The sequence below is a fragment of the Euprymna scolopes genome, chromosome 44, assembly GCF_053919585.1.
Source record: "Euprymna scolopes isolate OS-2025 chromosome 44, ASM5391958v1, whole genome shotgun sequence".
NCBI classification, from domain to species: domain Eukaryota; kingdom Metazoa; phylum Mollusca; class Cephalopoda; order Sepiida; family Sepiolidae; genus Euprymna; species Euprymna scolopes.
Window position 1 is genome coordinate 44,446,274 of NC_136525.1, and position 26,373 is coordinate 44,472,646.

A 26,373-nucleotide genomic window follows, 5' to 3' on the forward strand; every position below is an offset into this window, starting at 1 on the left:
GGCATTCAATATTTGCTTTGGTGGGCGGCCTGCGGATCGTAGTTTGCTCGCCCCTGCTCTAGACACATCTTTAAATTTCGCCAGCTGAGAGAGAGAGAGAGAGAGAGAGAGCGCGCTTCGGAAATATACCCATCTCAGACGCAATTTTATCAAGGATGTCATTTATGAATGTAGGAATAATAAAGCTTCAAAGATTGTGCCCTAAGGCACAACTGCATTAATATCATGTTGTTTAAACATATGGCCATAGAAGAAAAACTTAATTTTTTTAAAATGTAATGCGAAAAATATTTCACTGTAGAACTCCATACAATCCTCTATTAGACATAATCCCAAATAATAATCCTTTACTTTGAAGTGGTAATATGCATTGTTTGGGGTGAAAAAGAGTATAGAAAAAAAAAAAGGGTTTGAGGTTGCAAGACGAGAACACTAATACAAACAAGCTGCGCATGCGTGGTCCCCCTCTGGTGCTGCATGTGTGATGAAGCTACAAAAATAGTGAAGAAATGATGAATGTGAGAAATGTGAAGGGCCAACGTTGCCTTCACATTTTCGCCAAGTTTCAGAAAAATCTAATGGATGGGGCAAAAGTTATGGGGTAAAAAGTGTCAGTTTTTTTTTTTTGCGATTTTTGGGCATTTATGACCCCTTTTGAGCTCCTGGGAATGCCGAATCCCAGAGAAAAATGGACAAACAGTGCAGTTACATGCCTTAAGACATGTATATTTGAATTCAGCGCCATGGAAGAACTACTATGTAGACATGCATATCAAGTTTGAAAAAAGAGCTCCAAAAGACATGTTTTTTTAACCCTAAAAGTCCCAGAGGGATGCGAACCAGAATTTTGCCAGGGTCACCCATACTGAATTTATATTAAGAACAATGGGCTCCATATTTTGGCCAAGTTTCAGAAAAATCTAATGGATGGATTAAAAGTTATGGGGCAAAACGTGTCATTTTTGGCCATTTTTTACCTCTTTTTGAGCCCCTGGGGACATAACAGGAATCTTCGTAAAAAAAAATTTTTTTTTTTACTGTACACATCTATTTGTGGTAAAATTTCAGGAAAAACTAATCGATGATTATCTGGTAATCATCCGGACTAATGGACGCACGCCACTGAAAACATAGGTCCCTCTCCAATAAATCAGGGGACCAATAATACAGAATCCAAATGATATGACTATTTTAATAAAACTCCTTTAGAATCTGTTGCAAACTTTTTAATATAATTAACAGCGTATGATGCCAAAAAATTCTCACACATAATTTGTGTCTACACAATAAGGAATTTTGTTCTTCATCTGCAGGTTTTTATAATTCAAGACTTCTACAGATTGGCTATCCAACAGGACATCATAATTTTTGTCTTGAGCTTAGCTTTTACAATTCAAGACTTCTATGGAGTGATGACTTTCATTTTTTTTTTTTTTTCTCTTTTCTTCTAAACCTAAAATGGTGTACAACTCAAAAGAATCTGTGCGTTTTTGGTTAATGGTTATCGCTATACGTATAGAACATAATCCTAAAGTTATGCTATTGATTTCCCCAAACAATGTTGATAGGAAAAAAAAAAAAAAAAAAAAAAAAAAAAAGAAGAGAGGAGGAGACAAATTTCATGCACACCACACCTAAAGAGTTTCCATACCAAATTTGGTGCAATTCTAACCAATAGTTTCGGATCCATGAAGATATTTATTATTTTTAGCATTAGCAGCAGCAGTAGAAGTAGTAGTAATAATAGGAGCAGGAGGAGGAGTAGGAGTAACGTTTTTTACAAACCTATGATACATTTGGCATTGCAAGGATGCTTCATGCCAAGTTTGTTGCAGTCCTGTTGAGTAGTTTGGTATCCTATGTGTAATGATCGACGGACAAAAAAAAAAAAAACTCAATTATTATAATAAATACGATAAAAAAAAAATAAATAAAAAAATGTACATAATGAATAACAGCTCGTAAATAGTGGAAGAACCCAATCTAAATGAATGTTGGCGCTTTTGGATGGAGACTGCATCATTATTTCTGGACTAATTTCATACTTTTTTTTCAGCAATTACGTGGTATAGTTAACAATAGAGAAATTTTTAAAAAACAATAAAAAATAACTTTTACCAAACGCATGAAAATTTAATTTTCTACCGATTTTTATAATTTTAAAGTGTAGGAACTGATTGTAAAATTTATTATCTGTAAATTTGTCATCAATACTTAGACGGACACAAGTCAAAAGATGGCGGTCGACATTTTTTTTTTTTTAAAGGTGATCATAAATTTTCATGCTTAAAAGATACTAAAAAGGGCATTAGGGTTAAGGTCGGGGGAGGGGGTCTTACCCTACTATTAAGACTAAGTTCGATTATGTCAGAATATGAAGGCTTGCATGAGGGTAATTCCATGTTAGATTATCGAGAAATTTAATAGGTTTTCGATTTAGAGGATTGTCCATTAATGCAAAGCAGAAAATGCTCTAAACCAACAACCACTTGGAGGTTACACGGTCAAGCGTAAATAGACAATACATCTGAAGACGTCTGAAGATGTCCGAACGATACACGAGCCAAAACGTAAAAAAGTAAAAATGTACTACACTGAGATGTAGGGGAGGACGCCACTCCTTTTCCAGGATTATTCCACTTACCTTTGATCCTCACGTTATAGTGCTAAGTTTTTCTTGAGTTTTATGATTTTGATTAAGAATTGAACAGGGCCTACCCTATTATTAAGCCAACTTTCTCACAGAAGATATATTGCGAGCGTGTCTCTGCTTTATCATTATTTTCATGGCAAGTGTTCGTCTGAGCTCCAATCTATTGTCCCCCCTGTCCTGACTTTCATGAAAAACACTAGTCTACCTGAAACCACTATTAATAATTTTCCCCACTCTTTATCTGTGCCTAAACTTAAACATAGATTCCATGAACAACGCTTTTTCCTTAGAAATGCATGCCTGCGGAACTCTGTTCTGTTTTCCTGCTTTCCAACTGACTACAATATGGTTGTCTTCAAGTCCAACGTGAACAAATTCTTGATGAGCCACCCCTTTAAGTAATCCAATTTACCGAATTTCCACCACTAATGAGGACTACAACATGTTCCTCTTGACCAATGTACACTTATTAAGCCTGTTTTTGAGTTTAATGAATTAAGAGAAAGAGAGAAATGGAGAGTCATAGCTGTCGATGTTTGTACCAGGCAAAACACCACATGAATGAACTATACACACACACACACACACATGAATGCCTACTCGAGAGAACTTGAATGCCTACTAGACATTATCCTAGAGTGTGTAACATCTCTCTGTACATAAGTTTATCAGGTCAATCTGGTATGAGGATACTTTTTGCTACAAGTAAACCCTGACTAAATATTCAAAATTACATATTCGCAGCCCAAATAAGATCTTCTCGGTATGGCTGATCCACACTGGCTTTTGTGAAGAATGGTGCATCTTCTCCAAATGATATTACCTCAAGTAACAACACGAAGCTGGTTACTCAACCAGACCAGATGAATTCTTGTCCTGGAATCCAGCAAGACCAAGAGAGCAAAAAGACCTACTATTCTAATAATGTTCATAATTTTTTTTTTTTTTTTTTTACTAACTCAGTGTTAGAGAGATAAAGGAGAACGTTAATAGAACATTCGAATATCTATGTATCTTATTTAGAGATTAAGTGTTAGCCCCAAGTAGGGGGGGGGGGCTTAATTTCTGAGCATTTCGACTGAAGTAATATAAATTAATTGAATCGTTTAACTGTTAGCCTTTCTCCTAAAAACAAATAAATAGAAAAATAAAATTATTTTCTATTTTAATTTTACTGCAGCATGACCCTAAAACAACATCACCAGTTAACACAGTTTGAAAGAGATTTTGAACACCTTATCTTAATAACTAGCCTAGGTGGCCGGCGTTGCCCGGGTGTTTGTTGAGCAAAAAAAAAAAAAAAGTGCTCAAACCCGTACTGTGAAGGAGGAAAACGTGAAAAAAAAAAAAAAAAAAAAAAAGTGACGTCTTTGCCATTGTGTACATCGTCAAACCGGAAGTGGTAAAGGTTTAAATTAAGGCTAGTCAATCGAAAGCGGAGGATGACTTTCGAAAATACCGGCGAAAAAAGCAACCCCACCTTGTAGAAAAGTGCCCAGTTAAGAGTGAAAAAATTAATGTTTTTAGCCAATTTTTTATATTTGTCATCCGAAGGGTTGAGCTTCAAAATGATACCGATCTCGTGAAAATTTGTTGCCTCTGTCGAAAATTTTAGGCAGACATACATACATTTAAACAGACAGGTGAGATTTACATTATAGAAGACTAGCCTGGGTGCCCGGCGCTGCCCGGGTGTTTGGAGGTGTGTGTTGAGCAAAAAAAAAAAAAAAAAAGGCTTGAACCCGTGCTGCGAAGGCGGAAAAGAAAGCGAAAGAAAATCTGACGTCTTAACCGATGTCTTCATGACACGAACGTAAGTTAAAAGTATGTATATATTCATATTTATTTCACAAAAACGTATCCACCACAAACCAAAGCAGCTCTAGAGCTGAGTTTCAACTATCCTTTGAGCTCTTCAATAGGACATCTCTGAATCTATGATTTGAAACCCTGCATGCCCGTGTAGAGGAAGGAGAAAGGCAGGCATTACATGCCAATAGCCTATTTTTGTTCGGCAATAATAAAACATCACGCATCATGTGTTTATGCCATACGTCTCTAATTTGCGGGCAGATTTCAAAAACCATTATAAAAACAGAAAAAGAACAAATAAGCATTCCATTTTGTTATTTTAATGTGCCTTGATGCATCGAATACTTTTATACAATAGATTATTATTTTGTTTTTATTATATTTATATATCAAATTTCTTTGTTTGTCTGTCTGTTCCACATTTTCTCGAAAACTACTCAGGCGATCTGGCTAAAATTTTTTTAAGGACATTTGTTGTGATAAGGTGCAGTGTTTTTAAAGGTTTAATTTTATCCATTCTCAATTGTATGTCTCTTTGGCGTAGGGGTAACATGTCAGGCTTTTTTTTTTACGCCTTAGCCTCGATGCTTCGGGTTCGAGCCTAGCTTCCTACCTAAACTTTTTTTTCCTCTTTTACGCCCTTTTTTTTTCCTTTTTGCTGTGTTTTGGTTTTTCCAATTTTTTTTAACATCGTTTGTTTTTTTTTTATAATATTAAAACAGGGTCACCCTCTCCTACATACACACCTCCATTAGTCTATAATATAAATCTTACCTGTCTGTTTAAGTGTATGTATGTATGTCTGCCTAAAACTTTCGACAGAGACGATTGATTTCCACAAGATCTGTATCATTTTGAAGCTCGACCCTTCAGATGACAAATATCGAAAAATTGACCAAAAACATTAATTTGTTCATCCTCAACTGGGCACTTTTCTACAAGGAGGGGTTGCTTTTTTGCGCCAATATTTTGGAAAGACATCCCCTCTTTTCGATTGACTAGCCTTAATTTAAACCTTTACCACTTCCGGTTTGATGATGGATGCAACGGCAAAGACGTCAATTTTTATTTTTTTAAATTTTTTTACACATTCTCTTCCTCCTTCGCGGTACGGGTTCGAGCCTGCCTACTACCACTTTTTTTTTTTGCTCGCAATTTCCTTCTTTTTTTTTTTGTCTCTGATAGTAGCCCCCTGCTTCAAAGTGGCCCTTGCCTTGTTTGGGGTGAAAATTGAATAAAAAAAAAAAAATGGTAAAATTGGATTACTTAAGGGGAACGGCCTATCACAAACTTGTTTACGTTGGACTTAAAGACGACCAAATTGTAATCAGCTGAAAAGCAGGCAAACGGAAGAGAGTTCCACAGGTGTGCAGTTCAAAGAAAGAAGCTTTGTTCATGGAATCTACGTTTAGGTTTAGGCCTGAATAAAGAGTGGGGGAAATTATTGATAGTGTTTTCAGCTAGACGAGTGTTTCTCATAAAAGTTTGGGAGGGAGAGGGCCATAGATTGGAGCTCAGACAAGCACTTCCCATGAAAATAACAATAGAGACAGGCTCGCAGTGTCTCTTCTGTGAGAGAGAGGTTGCAAGAAAAAGGAGGGGCAAGGAAAAGACAAGACAGAGAAAGGAAGAGGAAGAGAGAAAATAAGGAAAAGAGAAAGAAATTTACATATTTTGGTTTATAATTTATGGCTTAACATAAAAAGATACATACAATCTGACTGCAGAATTGGAAAAACCAGTGAATCAATGGAAACAAGATTTTCATATATATAGTAATTTATAAAATATATATGGTGATTAAGCTACACTGAATATTCTGCGTTTCATTCTCTCTAGGATTCTTCAGGCTTATGCGCATAAGCCTGAAGAATCCTAGAGTGGATGAAACGCGGAATATTCAGTGTAGATTAATTGCCATATATATTTAATAAATTACTAACAAGCTCTACCTACATATTAAGCACTTTTGAAGTAAATACTTAAAAGTTTACGCATAAATTTATATTTTTGTATATTAATTTTATGTGAGTAAATGAAGTAGTTATATATATATATATATATATATATATATATTTTTTTTTAGGTTTTTCTTTTTGGCGTCGAGAGGTTCCAGGTCACCTGATGAAGTCTCTTTGACTGAAACAGATGGCTATTTGCAGCGACCACATGTAACTGTTTACCCCAAATAAAAAAAAATATATATAAGACAAAATAGGCGCATGTTTTTGTATGTCCAGCAAAGATTTTCTCTGTGGGGCGAGGAGGGGGTGAGGGTTTACTATTTCTTAGAACTTTTTATATACCCCCTAGATCATAATATCTACGATTTGCGAAGGGACGTCATCTCTAGATTTATTTTGATCGACTTTTATAAAATTTGCGCTATTCCGTTCTGCCACATGTTTGTTGGTGTTTTTCGTATAAAAGTGAAACTGAATCGAAATTAAATGTATTCGCTGGCCTTCGTGGCCAACACGTCTTGAAAGGCAATCAGCTTTGATCACTGTAGAGAATACCCTTCATATCAGACAATTGCTATTCATTAAAACACTGCCAAAGCTCCCCCTCTTTGGGGGAGCTGGTTTTCCCTGGAAAGCTGAAACCTTAACTGGCTTACAGGCAAACTTAAGTGCGTGATTTCATTTCTTTGGCTACGTCAAGTCATTCACTTTCACTTTCACTTTCTGCACGTCAACTTTTTGATCGCTAAATTAGAACGCGTTTTACTTCCTGTCACATCGTGGCCGAGCGGTAAAATGTCATGCTTTCTTTCACTTTCCTTTCCGCCTTCGTGTCAAGGCTTTGGGTTTGAGCCTGCCTGCCTACTACAACTTTTTTTTTTTCGCAAAACACACCTCCAAACGCCCAGGCAACGCCAGGCACCCCTGCTAGTCTATAATATAAATCACACCTCTCTGTTTAAATGTATATATGAATGCATGTATGTCTTGCAAAAACTTTTGACAGAGGCGACGGATTTTCATGAGATTGGTATCATTTGGACGACATTGGAAAATTGGCCAAAAATATTAATTCCTTCACCTTCATTAAGGCAGTTTTCTACAGGGAGGGTCGTTTTTTTTTTCGCTGACATTTTTTGCAAGTCATTCGACCCTCACACCCACGACGTCGCATAATAGGTGTTATTTTGACTGCCTGTGACGTCACAACCATAGTAGGCACATCAGTAAGACAGTTTTTTTTTCTTTTATTCACCTCCTTTTCCTCTGGCGTGATACGGGTTCGAGCCTGCTTACTACTAATTTTTTTTTGTGCTCGCAATCCCCCCTCCCTTTTTTTTGCTTAACCAATACCCTTACACACACCTCCACTTTCTTTCCCGCCTTCGTGTTATAGGTTCAAGTCTACCTGCCTACTACAATTTCTGTTTTGCTCAACACATACCTCCAAACACCCGGGCAACGTCGGGCACCCAGGCTAGTCCTATCTAAGTAATAAAAACTTGTGTAAGTCTACTGTCCTAGATCCAAGATTCAAATTTAAATTAAAAAAAAAAAAAAAATGACACAGAAAGCACCATTAAGAATTTGATTCTACATCTACTTTTTACTGATGATTAGGGCTATGACAACAGCATATTCTTCTCATTGTTTTGACTCTTGAGTATATATCCTGAGAATCAAAACAAGGAAAACAATATGCTGTTGTCATAGCCTCACTGATGATAATGAAGCAGAATTGGCAGGATACACTTCTTCAAGCTCTGCTGAGGGTCAAGAAGAACAAAGTGAAAGTAAAACTGTATCCTTCAAACTGGTTTGATGAATTAGCTTCGAATAAGCCTATAGTACTGTTGAATTAGCTTCAAATAAGCCTACAGTACTGATGAATTAGCTTCGAATAAGCCTACAGTACTGATGAATTAGCTTCGAATAAGCCTACAGTACTGTTGAATTAGCTTCGAATAAGCCTACAGTACTGATGAATTCGCTTCGAATAAGCCTACAGTACTGATTTCGCTTCGAATAAGCCTACAGTACTGATGAATTCGCTTCGAATAAGCCTACAGTACTGATGAATTAGCTTTGAATAAGCCTACAGTACTGATGAATTCGCTTCGAATAAGCCTACAGTACTGATGAATTCGCTTCGAATAAGCCTACAGTACTGATGAATTAGCTTCGAATAAGCCTACAGTACTGATGAATTAGTTTCGAATAAGCCTACAGTACTAAATCCAAACTTAGAGCAGGTAGAATCCGAGTTAAACCTGGAGACTGCAGCTGCTAATACAACAGAAATACAAGATGTACAAGCTAAACTCAAAAGGGGTTAATCAACTTGATCATTATGTTGCTTTATGACTACTCGCAAGAGGTGACGATTCATTTTAGTGGTGGAAAAAGATGCAGGAGACCTTACTACTGTTGGGTAACCTGGCTTCTAAATATTTAAGTACATCAGCTTCATCCGTGGAGAGTAAGAGGCTCTTTAGTACAGGTGATAATGTGTATGAACCTATGGGGAACAGGCCGTGTCCCGAGAATGGAAAAACTCTAATGTTTCTACATTACAAATATTGATGAGACTATGATGAGGGGAAGAGAAATAAAATCCAGCTAAATATGGACAAAAAAATAAGGAGGTAAGGCCCAAGCTATTATACAGGAATCAGCTTTGACCAAAAAGTGCAGAATGCACATCCATAGTCAGTTCTAGCATTTTAAGCAGAAATCCGTTTTTTTTTTTTTAATTTTTTTATTATATATTTAAAAAAGAAAATTGTCTTGAGTTGTAAACCAGGTTTAGTTTCACAAGTTTCCAATGGTTAGTTATTCTATATAAGTCCTGGAGATGACGAGTTCTCAGTGGACAGCTGTTCTGTACAGGTTCCTGACTTTATAATTTTGTAGCGAAAGAGCAAAAGATTTTTCCCGTGCTGACATGAAGAAAACATAAGCAACGTTACTAAAAAAGGTTTAATTTTTATGGAGCAATTCTGGTTTCTGATTGGTTGATAGCAGAACATGAATTTGATTCGTCAGTTTCTAGCAGCAGCGTTTATAAATAGAATCACCCAACTGTGAGGGACCATACCCCTATTATCAGTCAAAAATATTGCAACAAGATGCTTGTCCAGAATTTTGCCATATTAAAATAACAAAAATACAGAAATATATATATAATATTAACTATTGCTTTGCAATTTAATTCCTATTCACTACTTGAAATCGTTGAAACAAAACTAATCAATAAAAAATATTGTGATAAAACGAAAATCATGTAAATTGATCATATAGTTTTACTAGCATGGGTGTTTGGAGGTGTGTGTTGAGCCCAAAAAAAAAAAAAATGGTAGTAGGAAGACAGGCTCGAACCCGTACCGCAGAGGAGGAAAAGAATGGGGGGGGAAAAAACGTAACGTCTTTGCTGTTACGACCACTGCCAAATCGGAAGTGACGTAAGTTTAAATTAAGGCTAAACAATCGAAAAGAGAGGATGACTTTCGAAAATATCGGCGAAAAAAGCGACCCCCCCACCCCTGTAGAAAAGTGCTCAGTTGAGGGTGAAGAAATTAATGTTTTTAGCCAATTTTTCGGTATTTGATGTGTGAAGGGTCAAGCTTCAAAACGATACTGATCTTGTGAAAATCCGTCGCCTCTGTCGAAAGTTTTAGGCAAACATGAAAACATACATAGATTTATATATTTGTAGCTCAAATTTTTGACCCAAACCGATTAAAAAGCTTGCCCTATCTCTGAATACCCTTTATGTAAAATTTTTATATGTTTACACCAGAAATTATCTGAGTAATTTGGTAGAGACCGCAGAGGTCCAAAAATTTTTTAACTTTGACCCCTATTATTACCCCTTAACATTTGTTTTGGGCTCAAGTCAAGTTATTAAGTTAGATCCATGTCCAAGGAACCTATATCTAAAATTTCAAGTGTTTAGACCTGAAATTGGCGGAGGAGCTTGTTAGAGTTCTCAAAGGTCAAATCGTTGAACTTTGACCCCTTAAAAGCCAAATTTCTGGCCGAAAATGAATTACAAAGATTTTTCCAAATCTCCATACCCTGTATATCAAATTTCGATTCTGTAGACTGAAAATTGACAGAGTTATTGCGTAGGGAAATGTACACAGACACACACTTTCACTTTTATAGATATATAGATTGTGGTAAAGAAAAAATCATTTTTAAACGATTTTAAGTGATTAATGGGAAATCAAAGGCATTACAAGACTTATTGAATCATTGTGGAGTTATCTGCCCTTGTTTCTTCAAACTGGCAATCCGAGACCGTCCCTTTTTGCTTAACCATAAATTTTATTTTATTATTTAAAAATAAAACTTTGATCAATTCATGTGATTTTTGGAATATGATATTTTTGTTTTGTCACGAGTATGTGCATCATATAAAAAGTTTATATTTGTTTTTTTTAATATGGAGAATCCTGAACGAGAGCCCCTCAAAAAATAAATAAATAAAAACGAGAATTTTGACTAAAATGTGTGAGAACTCACATTATGAACTGTTTCAGCAAAATAAATATTTTCAGTTTTCAGAGAGAACTGTAAGAAGAGGGAAAAGGAGGGGCAGGGAAAAGACAAGACAGAGAAAGGAAGTGGAAGAGAGAAAATAAGGAAAAGAGAAAAAGTGAAAGAGAAATCCAGCTAAATAAGAACTAAAAAAAAATAAGGAGGTAAGGCTCTAGCGATTATGTAGCTTTTGTTTATTTAATATAAAAAAGCAGATTTTGATAAAAAAAACAAACAAAGAAAAAACAACAAAAACTCACATCTATAGGCGGCTGTAGCAATTTAAGCAGAAAACTATTTTTTTTTGGGGGGGGGGGGGGATTAAAATAAAAACAAATAAAAAATGGAATTTCATTATAAAAAAAAGTGGAGAACTCGTATCCCCGTCTCACCTGTCTTGGTTAGCAAAATAATTGCTCAGCAAAGAGAAGACCCCCGTCACGGTCTCCAAGACAGCAGATGCTGTGGCCGGAAGAATCTGTAAGGTTTCTTTGTCAACCACCTCCTTGATGTATGTTAATGATTTGTAGACTTGGTCCACCTCTATTTTTAACTTGTCTACATCCTGAAAAACGAAGAGAAAAAGAAATATTAGAAATGTGCACTCTGAGAGGGCATACATTCACCAACATCAAAAGAGAAGTCATACAACAATATTAACTATTGCTTTGCAATTTAATTCCTATTCACTATTTGAAATCGTTGAAACAAAACTAATCAATAAAAAAGAATAATAATCGTTTTTGTTTTGTTAGATCCTTACATCAAGTGGCTTCACACTTTGTCTGGAGCGATTTCCATAAAAACAAGCGAAGTATGTATGGTCCCGCGTGAGTGTACAGTGAACGAGGCATAAAAAAAAAAAACAATGACTAAGTTCAGCATTGCCCTCCTTCTTAAGCCCCAAGAGTCGTCAAGGAACGTCAAATCCTGGTGAAAATGAACAAACAGTGCAGTTTTAGGCCTTAACATATGTAAATTTGAGTTCTGCACCATGTAAAAAAAAGAAATGACTAAGTCCATCATTTGCCCCCTCTTCCCTATTTGCCCCAAAAGTCCCGAAGGCCTTAACATATGTAAATTTGAGTTCAGCACTGTTAAGTGTTGAGACATTATGTTGAACAAAGATGGCGGTGAAGAATCACTGCAGTTCCGATCCTGAGTGTTAAGTAATTCCTAGTAACAAAGATGGCGGCGAAGAATCAAATGCAGGTTCATGACAGAGACAATGGCGAACTGATTGAATCCAAAATTCAACAATTTTTATAGTAACTTTGGAAACTTCTCATTGGTTAGTTATTATAACTTGTGATTATAAAAACGATCGTCGAAATCATTGGTGTCATACCCCCATTAGGAGTCAAAAACATTTTAACAAAACTGCTGAATAGACATACAGAAAATTTGGGACAAATATGATAAAATGGTCCCAAAAATGGAGTTTTTTTTTATTTTTTATCAGCCCTAAAAGAGTTATCGCAAAGTATAGACAAACAAAATTATATAGAGATCAGTTAGTTACAACTTTTCAGAAAGTTTTATAAAAATCAAAGGCATCATTTTTTTTTTTTTTTTAATAAGCACAAAAGTGTCAATTTTAGCTATTTTAACCCAAAGGGCACCTCTAGGTGGGCAACCGGAGTTTTCCCAGGAAATCCGTTCTGTTACTTTTTTACTCATATTATGTTTAATGTTTGTGTAAAAATTTTTTAAATTCCAAGGTGTAGCTATTGAGAAAAGTGCGGACAGACAAGGGTGAATTTACAGGTGCACCCTCCTTTTTTTAAAAATGGCCATTTTATTGTGGTCCACGATCAAAGAACAGCTCATACTATGTCACACAACTTAATAATGCATCTAAATTCAACCTAAATGTCGGTGAATTTCTGAAAGGTTTGGGAATTGGAGAGTTTTCGGCTATAGCAATTATTAACCAGCATAGTGTTATCACTGTTGACCAAGAGAAGAATCTACAAGGCATATGTCTGCAGTGTGATAATGCATGGAAGTTGAACCTGGTCAGTGAAGGTTGAGGACATGTGTTGCATGGAGAGAAATGATATAAGAACAATACAATGGATGTTTAAAGTTAGTCTAAAAGCCAGGCTAAGTTCTGATGAGCTGAGAGGAATATAATATCTGGAGAGTATAGAGAAATGTGTGCAGAACATGAGACTTTGATGGTACTAGTGGGGGTGCCCGGCATTGCCCAGGTGTTTGGAGGTGTGTGTTGAGTACAAAAAAAAAAAAGTGTTAGTAGGTAAGCAGGCTTGAACCTGTGACGCGAAGGCAAAAAGAAAACCTGACGTCTTAGCCCTACTCCATGACGCGACCAGAGGTATAAAGTGTTTAAATTAAATGTAGTCAATCAAAAAGATGACTTGCAGAAATGGCGTTACTTTTAAACGCTTTTGAACCTCCCACGAAGGTCGTTTTTAACGTGGGAGAAAAGCAACCCCCCCCCCAAAAAAAAAGAAGGCACTCTGGCAGTATCCAAAAGAAATAGTAATTGTTTCAGTATGAAGGGTTTCCCCTACATTGATCAAGGACAAATTACAGAACAGATACTACCCGGCCGGAAGTTGTCGGTTACGTTCGATTAGTTTCGCTTTATTTATATGAAAAAGACAAACACTCAAAACGAGGGAATTTTTTAAAACTCGATCAAAAAAAAGATAGAGACAATGTCTGTTTGCAAATCTGAAATATTACATATATATATATTAGATAGATATTTTTTAAATGTTATAAAAATGAATCCAGGGGTAGTCTGTAAGATCTTGCAAACAACCTGATTGTAAATAAATAAAAATGCAATTTCTAGTTATTTCAACGAACCAATTCTTAATTAGATGTTAGTGTTCACATACGAAGCCAACAGCAGACAAATGAGGCCAGGTTTTGTATTTAGGTAGACAGAAAAAACAAACAAACAAAAAAAAACTGTATAAGAAAAAAAATGAAAAATGTTATATTTATGACGGACGATCCAAATACGATGCCAGCATTTGATGAAAAGGCCTTTCATTGGCGGCCGCCAATGATAAGGAAAAGAAAAAATGGCGTTGAAAGAAAAAAAAAAAATGGTTGCAAACAATAGACATTTTGTAATATGGCAAACGGATTAATTAGTTTATCAGCGTTTCGCAGATGAGCACAATGAATCAACTAAAATTCAGTATTATTCGAGACTAGTTGGTTTTGCCGTCTAGCTATTGCTTCACAAACTTGAAATATTTAAAATTTATATATATATATATATATATATATACACACACACTCCTATAATTTTTTTTTTTGTATTGATAGTCATATTAAAGATCCTTTTTTATTTATTTAAAAAGAAAACACAACTTTGTTATATATATGGGTCGTGGAATTGCATTCACTAGCAAAAGATCAAGCTAATTTGCATATTCTTTTTAAACATTCATTTTTATTAATTCCCTATTAGATTTTCGGTTTTCTTATGAGATGATCATCTTTAGTTAACTACTAGACTACCCATGACGTCATAAGTCACGTGGGCGAGATGACTAAAGTGTTGGCTCTTTTTCCTCTTAGCATTACCTGGTCAGCAATAATCGCCTTTATTTTGACGGATCTGAATTAAAATTTGAATTGTGAAATTTTAAGAAATTTAAGCAAAAATAATTCTATAATGTTGCTCGAGGGAAAATATTCTTCAGTTTTTAAACATGTCAAATGCTCACTAATAACGGGAAACATCTTGGTAATGCAGGTTCTGCAAACTGATGGAAACATATACAACACGTCTATCTTCACTCTATGCTTCTATAATTCCCCCCTCCCGCCTCTGTTAAAATTTAATCCTCCAAACATAAATATCAAATAATATATACCCACAAAGAATCTTAATATTGTAAACGAGATGGATGGTATCAAGCATAACAATGCTAACAATATTTACAAACATTGCTAACAATATTTACAAACATTGCTAACAATATTTACAAACATTGCTAATAATATTTACAAACATTGCTAACAATATTTACAAGCATTGCTAATAATACTTATAAACATTGCCAATAATATTTATAAACATTGCTAATAATATTTACAAACATTGCTAACAATATTTACAAGCATTGCTAACAATGTTTACAAGCATTGCTAACAATGTTTACAAGCATTGCTAACAATGTTTACAAGCATTGCTAATAATATTTACAAACATTGCTAACAATATTTATAAACATTGTTAATAAAATTTACAAACATTGCTAATAATATTTATAAACATTGCTAATAATATTTATAAACATTGCTAACAAAATTTACAAACATTGATAACAATATTTATAAACATTGCTAATAATATTATAAACATTGCTAACAATATTTATAAACATTGCTAACAATATTTATAAACATTGCTAATAAAATTTACAAACATTGCTAATAATATTTATAAACATTGCTAACAAAATTTACAAACATTGCTAACAATATTTATAAACATTGCTAATAATATTATAAACATTGCTAACAAAATTTACAAACATTGCTAATAATATTTATTTCTTCTTTTTTGGACTTTAACTTCCCAAGGAAAAAAAAAAAGATCAACAAAAACTCTTTCTCTGATGAGAAATTTTAAATCCGAAATTAATTACAAAAAAAAAAAAAAGATATTTTACTTACACTTAAAAGTGTGTTCTAAAACAGTTTATTTGTTTATTCTATTTTTTTCATTTTAAGATGCTTTTATTTGCCGATATTTTTTCGGCTTCATATTTGCCGACCGCATACCTTTTCAGTTTGATAAAAAGAAATAGAGTTCTATATGCTATACCAATTAGTGCAACCTTCATAACAATATAAGGATGGACTTTTACTTCAGAGGAAAACAAAAAAGACCAATAAAAGTTAGGAACTCTTTCTCTGATGCGGAATTTTAAATCCAAAATTAGAAAAAACAAAAAAAAAAGATAAAAATTTTTTATTTGTATTTAAAATCCTCTTCTAAAACAGTTTTTGGGACAAGATCGAAGTGTGGTATCTATTCTTCGGGTGCTGCACTTCAGTTTCTGGTTCTCTGTCAGTGGAGGAGAGGTCCTTCACGACTGAGACAATTTTTTTTTTTGTTCCTTTTCTCCACGTTAAAAAAACGACCCTGGTGTCTAACTCTGTCCCGTGGGGAGACATTGTAAATAGGAACAGTTTATTATATGTATTTTCTTCTTTTTTATATTTAAACATCCTCTTCCATAATATAAATCTCACCTGTCTTTTTAACTGTATGCATGTATTACGTCTGTCTAAAACTTTCGACAGATTTTCACAAGATCAGTATTGTTTTGAAGCTCGACCCTTTGGACGACAAATATCGGAAAATCGGCTAAAAACATTAATTCCTTCACACTCAACTTGGCACTTTTGTGTACGGGGGGGGTCGCTTTTTTCGCCGAAATGTTCGAAAGTCGATTGACTAGTCTTAATTTTTACATTCGTCACTTCCGGTTTGGCGATAAATGCAACAGCAAAGACGTCACCTTTCTATTTTTTCATGTTCTTTTCCTCCTTCACGGTAACGGTTTGAGCCTGCATGCCTGCCTACTACCACTTTTTTTTTCTTTTTTTTTGCTCAACACACACCTCCAAACACCCGGGCAACGCAGGGCACCCAGGCTAGTTATTATATAAGTAATAATGTGTGAATTAATACAAATAACTCCAGTCGATATGAAAGCTTGTGAATCTATCTCTGCTTTATTTTCCTAGCAGGTGTTCGACTGAGCTTTACTTTATGCCCCCCTCCCGTAAAGCATTCATACCAAACACCCAACACTATCAAACTACCAGCCATTTCTATTACTCTCTATCTGTGCCTAAAACTAAACAAAAATTCCATGAGCAAGGCTTCCCTCCGCAGAACTGCTGGTTTGTGGAACACAATACCGTGGAGCTGCATCCCAGCTGACTATCACATGATCATTTTCAAGCCCAACTCAAACAAGTTCTCGAATAGTCTTGAAATAAATTAGCTTATCCGATTAACCCTTATCCTTGAGTGGCCTCCAGACCTTGATAAGCAGTGACTACATGGTAAAAATAAAAAATAAAAAAATACATTTTATTTATTTATTTTTTTTTTATCCTTTTTGAGATGAGGCTTCATAATCCGTGTTTTTTTTGTTTTTTTTTACAGACTTATCCTCATCTTCATAGATGTTTCACCACATTTTGGCCAACTCATCCTCTGGCCTTCTTCAGGATAGGAATGCTGAGTCTTATAACTATATCCTCAGTAATTACTGCCTTCCATAGTTGTCGTCTCACCACGTTTTTGACCAACTAAGCTTTTGACCGGCTTTGGGTAGGATTGAAACCGCTATCCTCAGACAATGCTCATCTGGAACCGTAGAGACTCAACATCTCTATCCACTGCACCATGCGCCCTGAAGAGCCGCGGTTAACCACTTGATGAAGGCCAGAAGATGAGTTGACTGAAACATGGTGAAGCAACAACAACAACTATGAAGATGAGGATAACGGTCTGCAAAAATAAAAAAAAAAAAAAGAAAAAAGAAAGAACAAGAAAAAAAAAATACACAAAAAGAAAACACCTTGTAACTTCCACCTATAACTTCTTTGTTGGCCTTCGGGTCAAGATCAAAGTGTAGTATCTATCTTCAGATGCTGCACTTCAATTTCTTGGTCTCTGTCAGTGGAGGAGAAATCTTTCACGACTGAGACATTTTTTTTTTTTTTTTGGTTCCTTTCCCCACGCTAAAAAACGACCCTGGTGTCTAACTCTGTCCCATGGGGGGGGGGGAGTAAATAAGAACTTCTTTGTAGCACACCAGTAATCATACCGCTGCTGCACACTGATGCACCGTGGCACGGTGGTTGGAAATCGCTGCCCCAGCCTTTCTTGCAACTTTTTCAAATAGCAAAAACCCCTCAGGAAACAGATTACTTACATAGTATATCCTTTCGTATTTTCCGTACGACTGTATGTTAAGAATATCCATTTGGGAGGGGGGGGCAGATAACGTTTCAAAAATGAAATCTCTAGCCTTTTTTTTTTTTTTTTTTTTTTTAAAGTTGAACACCAGACGTCGATATATTATTCCGGTCGATGTTGGCAACAGTACTGCACAGCAATTCCATCTGAAGAAGGAATTTCTGCAGTTAACATTTTTAGATAACCACAGACCCAAGACAGAAACGGGAGAGACGGCGAAGAGGGGGAGGGAAAGTTCAAATTTAACAGGACCAAAGAAAAAAGGTCGCTCCCTTATCTATCTTCAAAACTTCCACCCCGCTCTAACTGGATGCCCTACAGAAGTTGAATTTATCAGTAAACTATACTAAAGCCAGATATCTGATTACAAGAAAGCATGATGGAGGAGGGGGGATATAAGGTGAGTTAAAAAGAACCCCCCCCCTCTCACCAATTTCTTATCATTGAAAACTACTTCCAAAATTGATATTTGCCAATGTGTTAAACTCGCCAAAGTACCCGTTCACACTGGGTACGATTGTTGTTGGCATTTAAGCTGCAATTTATTTCTCTCCTACCCGAGGAATGTGATCCAAGAGTTGGAAAGTGCGATTGAAATATCAGCGCTGCAGGGTAGGAGCACTCTAAACCCGCAAAAGATGCCTGCGCAGCCCCATCGGCATTCTCCACTTGGGGCACCTCAGCAATAAACTAACCACATCTCAATGAGAGAAGGCAAAACCTAGGAGGGTGGATGCCCAAGAACTGCACAGGACCAACTTAATGCGGCAATCAACAAGGAAAAGATCATTATAAATCATTATTATATATATTGGGTACAATATAATAATCAATAGAGAATTGACTTTATAATAATGCATACGAAATCTACATAAATTAAAATATCACATTTAAGCATATTTTACAACCAGGAAACGCCAGGCAGCGTGGCAATATATATGTTTGTGTATCTCTCTCTCTCTCTCTATATATATATATATATATATATATATATATATATATATATATATATATATATATATGCATATAAATGTCTATATAAATATATGTGTGTATGCATGCGTGTCTCTCTATATATATAAATATATACGCATGTGTCTCTCTCTCTCTCTCTCTCTCTCTCTCTCTCGTTGTTTGTTTGTTTGTTTACAAACAGGCGATTTGAGCACTATAAAAAGTGGTGGCAGGTGTCTATTTAAATAGACATTCCGACGAGTTATTTACGGGCGTCGATTCCATCGTCGAGTGGGAGAACTGCTGACTCAACACAACGGTTCTAGGTTCAATCCTTGGCTTGGGAAAGATGCTAGTCTAGCGGCACTGATGAGTTGTGATACAACGAAACAGGATTGTATGTCGATGACTACAAATATATCTATCTATATATATATATATATATTTAGTGAAGATGGTAATTAATAAAAACCGAAGAAAGTGCTCAATACTGTTGTAGAGCAAATATGCGTTTTATTTTTTTTTTATTACCGTATCTTTCTGTTAAGTTACATTATTGTTTCGGCTACACAGCCGTTTTTTTGGCCGCCTGTAGCGTCCTCAGACTTTTATAGAAAAAAAACACCTTTTTTCTGTAAAAGTCTGAGGACACTACAGACAGCCAAGAAAACGGCCATGTAGCCGAAACAATAATGTAACTTAACAGAAAGATACGGTAATAAAAAATAAAGCGTGTATATATATATCTTTGACTTACTTGTTGTTTCATCAAATACTTCTGCATGCAAAATCCGATCCCGCATTTTGCTAATTCCTACCCTCTGATGAGAAGGAAAGTATTTCTTCGAAACTCCGCGAATTAAGAACTATCCATTTATCTAGTGTTTCCTTTTCAAATTAAATATGTTTTTAACTCATTTCAAAGTGTTTTTTAACATATTTTATTAACTGTTTGCTCATATTATAAGCTCTATTTCCTATTTGGTTTTATCGAGCTTTTATATCTGGCTGAGATAATTTTATAAATATTAATTCTTTAATATTTATAATTTACTTTAATTTTACCATCTTGGATCATTTTGGTAAATTCAATTGTAATTTTCATTTTATATATATATATATATATATATAAAAGAACAAGTAGTTAATAAAACATGTTAAAAAAAACACTTTGAAAAAGAGTTAAAAACATATTTAATTTTAAAAAGGAAGCACTAAATAAGTGGACAGTTCTTAATCCACGGGTATATATATATATATATATATATATATATATATATATATATATATATATATATATATATATATATATATATATATATACATACATACATACACACACTTGTTTGTGGAAATAATTATATAACATCTTATATTAAGAAAAAAATATATTTATTCATTCTAAAATTAAATTTTATCATTTTGCCCCCCCCCCCCAAAAAAAAAATCATCATCAAAACTTACATTAAGTCCGATTCTTTTTTGCGTATCGGCACACCCAAAGCTTTGGTCAAATTTTTGGCCACGTCTTAAACGGCATCAAAATAACGGATTGAGAATACAAAGCTAATTAGAACAGGGGATGGTCACGTCAAAGTCAATTTCTGAAACTATCGACACAGACTTGCGTATCTTTGAAATTATTTGTCATCGCAGGTGTGCCTTAGAAGGTTCCGAGTCAAGAAATAATAACAGCCTTGAGAATTGTCGGTCAAAAGACTTCGAGTACTCGTTCCTCCTTAATTGTGACTCAGCTTTTACAGAGGAGTCAGATTCATAAGAAGGCTAAGAATCGGATGGTTAAGTCTTTGAAAAAAAATCAGACATTATAAAGTCTTCCAAGTCATCATCATAGTGTTTTATTGCATCTCGTGCTTCATCGTCAGATAGAGTCCGAGGCATTCCTCAGATCCACATCTGAGCAGGCCTCGCTTGAGGGACGATCCCTGAGGATGTTGTGGGATAGTCTACACATGGGCGTCATAGGAACACCAAGCATCCTGTACATAGCCTCACTTGTGCAGATTGTTCCATGTTTTGGTTGGTTGGTTGGTTGGTTTACGGCATATCAACCCTTTTCAGGTTATTTAACGTCAAATCCAGTGATTATGAAGAAAATGTTTTTTATAGAATATATATATTTTTTTCAAGTTGGTTCCTATTTAACTCAAAGTTGGGATCCTAACAGGTACTACCACTCTGAGTCTGTGGACCTGGGAGCAATGGCAATTAAAGGGTGGCTCCACACTCTTTAAAGGCCGCAAGCTGGGGCCTCACCAGCGGATATAGTTTAACGTCATATCTAGGACCCCATGTTTTGACAACCTTTGCTTGGGCCTAGTTAAGTGTCAGCCACTCTCTCCAGGGAAGTTCAGATACTGCTGAAAGGTCTTTCGGTGCCAGAAGAGCTTGTTATTTTTGACTGATTTAATCCACCAATGCAGGTGGCATCCCTGTTAATCTTTCAAAACATTCAGTGCTGCACTACAACCATCTTTCCAAAAAAAAAAAAAAAAGATTAAAACTAATGAGGAGACGATTCCAATATTTTTCCTGATTCCGACACAATTTTGATTATTTATACTCTCTAAATATTTAACTATAGAGTTGTCTTTTTTTTTTTTTTTGGTCTCCCGACAAAAGGAGGCTGGACCTGTAAATTCACCCTTGTCTGTTCGTCTGTCTGCACTTTTCTCAATAACTACGCCTTGGAATTTTTTGGAAATTTTGCACAAACATTAAACATGATATGAATAAAAAAAATTAACAGAATGGATTATGTTAAGGCCTAAAACTGCACAGTTTGTTCATTTTCACCAGGATTTGACATCCCCTGGGAACTTTTGGGGCTAAATGGAGGGAGGAGGGTGCAAATGCTGAACTTAGTCATTTTTTATGCCTCGTTTACTGTGCATGCTTCACTTGTTTTTTTTTTATATTCGAATCACCATAAAAACCCATGTAATATAAACAAACATAAAATATACTTGTGGTGGTGGTGGGGGGGGGGGGTCGATCTAAACGTTTTAGTTTTGCCGGTAGTTAAAAGCCAATGAATATGAGGTGCCTTCAATAATTTCCAGACTTTTTATTTTTTTTTTTGTACAAGCAATTAAGATTGTCAGATGCTCGAAGGTCAGTTACATGCTCACACAAGAGGACTTACATAGATATTTCCAGAAGTTGTAGCAACGGTAGAGCAAGTGCATCGCAGCCAGAGGAGATTACTTTGAAGGGGGACTAGAGTTTCATGTGTGTGCTACCCATAAAAGTGCCATACCAAAAAAAAATATAAATCTGGAAACTTATTGAAGACACATTATAATTTTATCAATAGTATGAGTAACTGAAAATTTAAGATTTAACCAAAAAGAAAAAAAATAAATAAATAAAAATAAAGACTCATTTTTGCCCTCGCAAAATAAGCAAAAAAACTGATTCTGATGCCATAAAAAAGTTCTAATCTTTCTCCGACTGATTAATCACCCCAACACGAATTCAGACGAAGGAGTCCGAGTTGAATGTTTTGGAAATCTAAGAGTCAGAGTGAGAACATTTTCTTACTGATGCCATCCTTGGGAATAGAGGTTTTTTTTTTTTTTTTTTTTTTTTTTACAAGGTGGTCACCACTTATCAAGGCCCGGAAGCCACTCGGGGATAAGGGTTATTGTAAGTACAGTACGTTAGTGTGGATATTTAATAAAGTGTCTACTTTAGTGGCCGGTTCATCAGGAATTTGTTTACGTTGGACTTGAAGACATCCAAGTTGTAGTCAGGAGGGAAGCAGGCAGACGGAACAGAGTTCCACAGGCGTGCACTTCTAAGAAAGAAGCTTTGTTCATGGAATCTACGTTTTGATTTAAGCATAGATAAAGAGTGGGGAAAGTTTTTGACAGTGGATTCAGCTAGACGAGTGTTTTTCGTGAAAGATTGGCGAGGGAGGACCAGAGATTGGATTTCAGATGAGCACCTGCCATGGAAATAACAATGAAACAAGACAGGCTCGCAACGTCTCTTCTGTGGGAGAGAGGTTGCAGGGAAGAGAAAAGGGCATCCCCCACTAAGTCACGAAATCTATTTTGTACTCTGTCAAGGCAGGATAGGCTGTTTTTAGCAGCTCCTGCCCAGATATGGCAGCAGTACTCCATCCTTGGACGTACTCGGCTTTTATATAGATAGAGAATTGCATCAATAGTGAGATATCTTCTGGAGTAGTAGAAGGATCCCACCATCTTTCCAGCGACCTTGGCAACAGACTTGATGTACGTGTTCCATTTCAGATCAGGAGTGAAGGTCAAGCCCAGAAGCTTGTCAAAACATGGGGCTTCTCCTAGACGAGAGCCATCCATTTCAATTGATGCCAGATGGGGATCAGAGCGTTGATGATGTAAAGATAGGAGTTTGGTTTTAGATGCGTTAAAGGTACATTATTGGCCTAATGGTTTGGTCGTTTTATGGTATACTATATATATATATATATATATATATATATACTAGCAGTTCAGCCCAGCTTTGCTCGAGCCCTATGTATTGTTCATAACTTTATGTGCATATGTGTGTATATGTTGTGTGTGTTGGGACGATTAATCGGAATCGGGAATTTTAAAAATTGAAACATACTGGGGTATCAGAATCGGTATCGGAAAAATTTGTACCTATTTTCGGATTCCAAAACGATTCCTTTAACTATCTTTTCTAATTTGATTTTGGTTTAAGAAAAATCTTTCATTGTTGATAGTAAAAATAAAATAACTATTTGTTGATTTTAAACTTTCAGTTAAACTAAAATCTATAGCTCTGTCCCCTTACAAGTGTGCTTTTACGTTTGAGAATATATATACATATTTAAGCTGTGTTTTCACAGCAATCGGGACAAAATACCCAGTTTATAGTTAAATATTTAGAGATTTATAAAGAATCAGAATCGGTAATTGTGTCGGAATTAGGAATTTCATTCGAAATCGGTAATTGTTTCGGAATCGGGAAAAATAATGGAATCGTCCCATCACTAATATATATATATATTAGAAAGTTTGACTCGTGTTCAGGTAACCAACATCTAAAATTTCAAGTATTTAGGCCCAAAATTGGCGAAGGAGTTTGGTAGAGTCTGCCAAGGGCAACTCTTTCAATTTTAACGTCTTGGCAGCCAAATTTTCGCCCAAAATGATTAAAAAGCTTGTTGCATTGTCTTAATACCCTTTATGTAAAATTTCAAATGTTAGGTCAATAATTGGCTGAAAGGTCAAATATTTTTTCACTTTGACAACAATTTTGACCCCTTAACATTTGTTTTGGGATCAAATCAAATTAAAAAGCTTGATCCATGTCCAAGGAACCTACATAGAAAAGTTCAAGCGTTTAGACCCAAAATTGGTGGAGGAGTTTGGTAGAGTTTTCAAAGGTCAAATCGATGAACTGACCTCGTTACAGCCAAATTTCTGGCCGGAAACTGATTAAAAAGATTTTCCCAAATCTCAATACCCCTTATGTCAAATCTTGAGTCTGTAGACCAAAAATTGACAGAGTAATTTGGTAGGGATAGACAGACAGACAGACAGACAGAAACAATTTCACTTTCATAGATATATAGATCAACCCTTTTCGGGTTATTTAATGCTGAATCCAGTTATTTTGTAGAAGGTTTTTATTCTTCAAGCTCTTTGTATCTTCAATCGCTAGTTTGTAGTGTTTACTTGTTTTATAGTGGATTTTATCATTTTTGTTCCCTACCCTGCAGAACATGAATGAGTTTTGCAATAGGAGGTGGGTAAGGGTTACAGTATTAATGTTTGGTATATTTTAAGTTAGGAAACCAGTCAGGAAGTGGGGGAGATAGAAAGAGAAAGGAGAAACGGGAAGAGGGGAAAAGGTGGGTTGTTGTTTTTGCAGAACATAATTAAGTTTTGCAAAGAGAAGTAAAAAAACAAAAAGCATCAATGTTAGGTGCATTTCGTCTCATGAAGTCAATATCTTCAGACAGCCTGATCTGTGGTAGCACATCGTTGGCCTAATGGATACCCTTCCAGATTATATACTTATTTAAATCTATATTCTATGTTTATACCCCTATTGTCACGCCATTTTATGAGACTGGATTGATGTTCATTTTATTTGATTTAACATTCAATTACACGCTGGCATGTGTTGGATGACTTTTAGAAATTAACTTCTAAACTAACCTATCTCTGGCTAGGTCTTTATTTATCCCTACTTCTCAATCCATTTTTTATCATTTCTTCCATGTTTTCCTTGGGTTTCCCCTGCTACCTCAACTGTTCTGCATGTATGAACCCAAGAACTCTCATCCATTCTTTCAACGTGGCTATACCATCTAAGTCTCCTGTTCTGCACACATCTTATGTTCGCCAGATCTAATATTCCTCTGGCATGTGTTGTACAGCTGTTAGAAATTCACTTTCAAACAAACCTATCTCTGGCCAGGTCTTCTTTTTCTTTCAAATCCACCCTTATCACTTCCTTCCATGACTTCTTTGGCCTTAGAGTGGAGACTGGTCCTGCTAACCCAACTGTCCTACATCTACTAACTGGCCAGGTTTCCCTACGATATATCAATACACTCTGCACACATGCCTGATAGACTCTTCTTAGTTAACACTGTGGATTAATAAAGGTAGAAGTTACCTGAACTGACTCCATCCACTTTTTTTTTTTTTTTTTTTAATTAAAAATTTTTTTTTTTATTACATTTTCCCCCTCAAACAAGGTGGAGTGCCACTTTGATGTAGGGGGCTACTATCAGAGACATAAGTTACAGAGATACTATGTAAGGAGTTGAGCAGCAAGATGCCTGTTCACATTACACTTGAACTTCTGCATGTCAGTACAGTTGGGGAAGCAGAAGGGACTTCCAGAGTCTAGCAGTTCTGGGGAAGAAACTATTGGAGTAGCAGGCTTTCTTATATCTAGGGATCTGTGGAGGGGGGTGGGACTTTACTGCTTGTCGGGTTTGACAGGAGTATTTACGTCAAGGGGGTACTAGGGCTTGCAGTTCGTCAGAGCATCCACCATTAGAATACTTGTAAAACAGGCAGAGGGATGCAACATTTTGTCAGCGAGGAAGAGGTTGGAGCTTAGATGACAGTTCAGAGCACCTACTCCGCCCTGTGCTTCAATGGGATCACCAAGATAGCAAAACTTTTGGACAACCTCAATAGCTTCGTCATTGAAATATACTTTTTCTACATCGGAGTTCTCATTAATTTTTATTGTCTTACAATTCCTGCATACAAGTTCATCCTCTTTCAACCTACCAGTACTTTTTTTTTTTTTTTTTACATGGGTGTCACCACTTATCAAGGCCCAGAGGCCACTCAAGGATAAGGGTTAATAGGTATACATTAGTCATTGTGATTTTAGCATAGTAAACAGTGGGAATTTTGTAACTTGGATTACTTAGGGGGACGATTCAATTAGAACTTGTTCACATTGGA

General features: G+C 35.7%; 1 protein-coding gene across 1 annotated transcript in view; it reads right to left on the bottom strand.

Annotated features, from left to right (window-relative positions):
- LOC145268827 (rap guanine nucleotide exchange factor 1-like) overlaps positions 1-26,373 on the bottom strand; it is a 307,722-nt gene that overhangs the window by 145,367 nt on the left and 135,982 nt on the right. Inside the window, exon 3 of the mRNA XM_080124477.1 lies at positions 11,364-11,536. Coding sequence (XP_079980603.1) covers positions 11,364-11,536 — 173 coding nt within the window. The remainder of the gene's footprint in view (positions 1-11,363; positions 11,537-26,373) is intronic.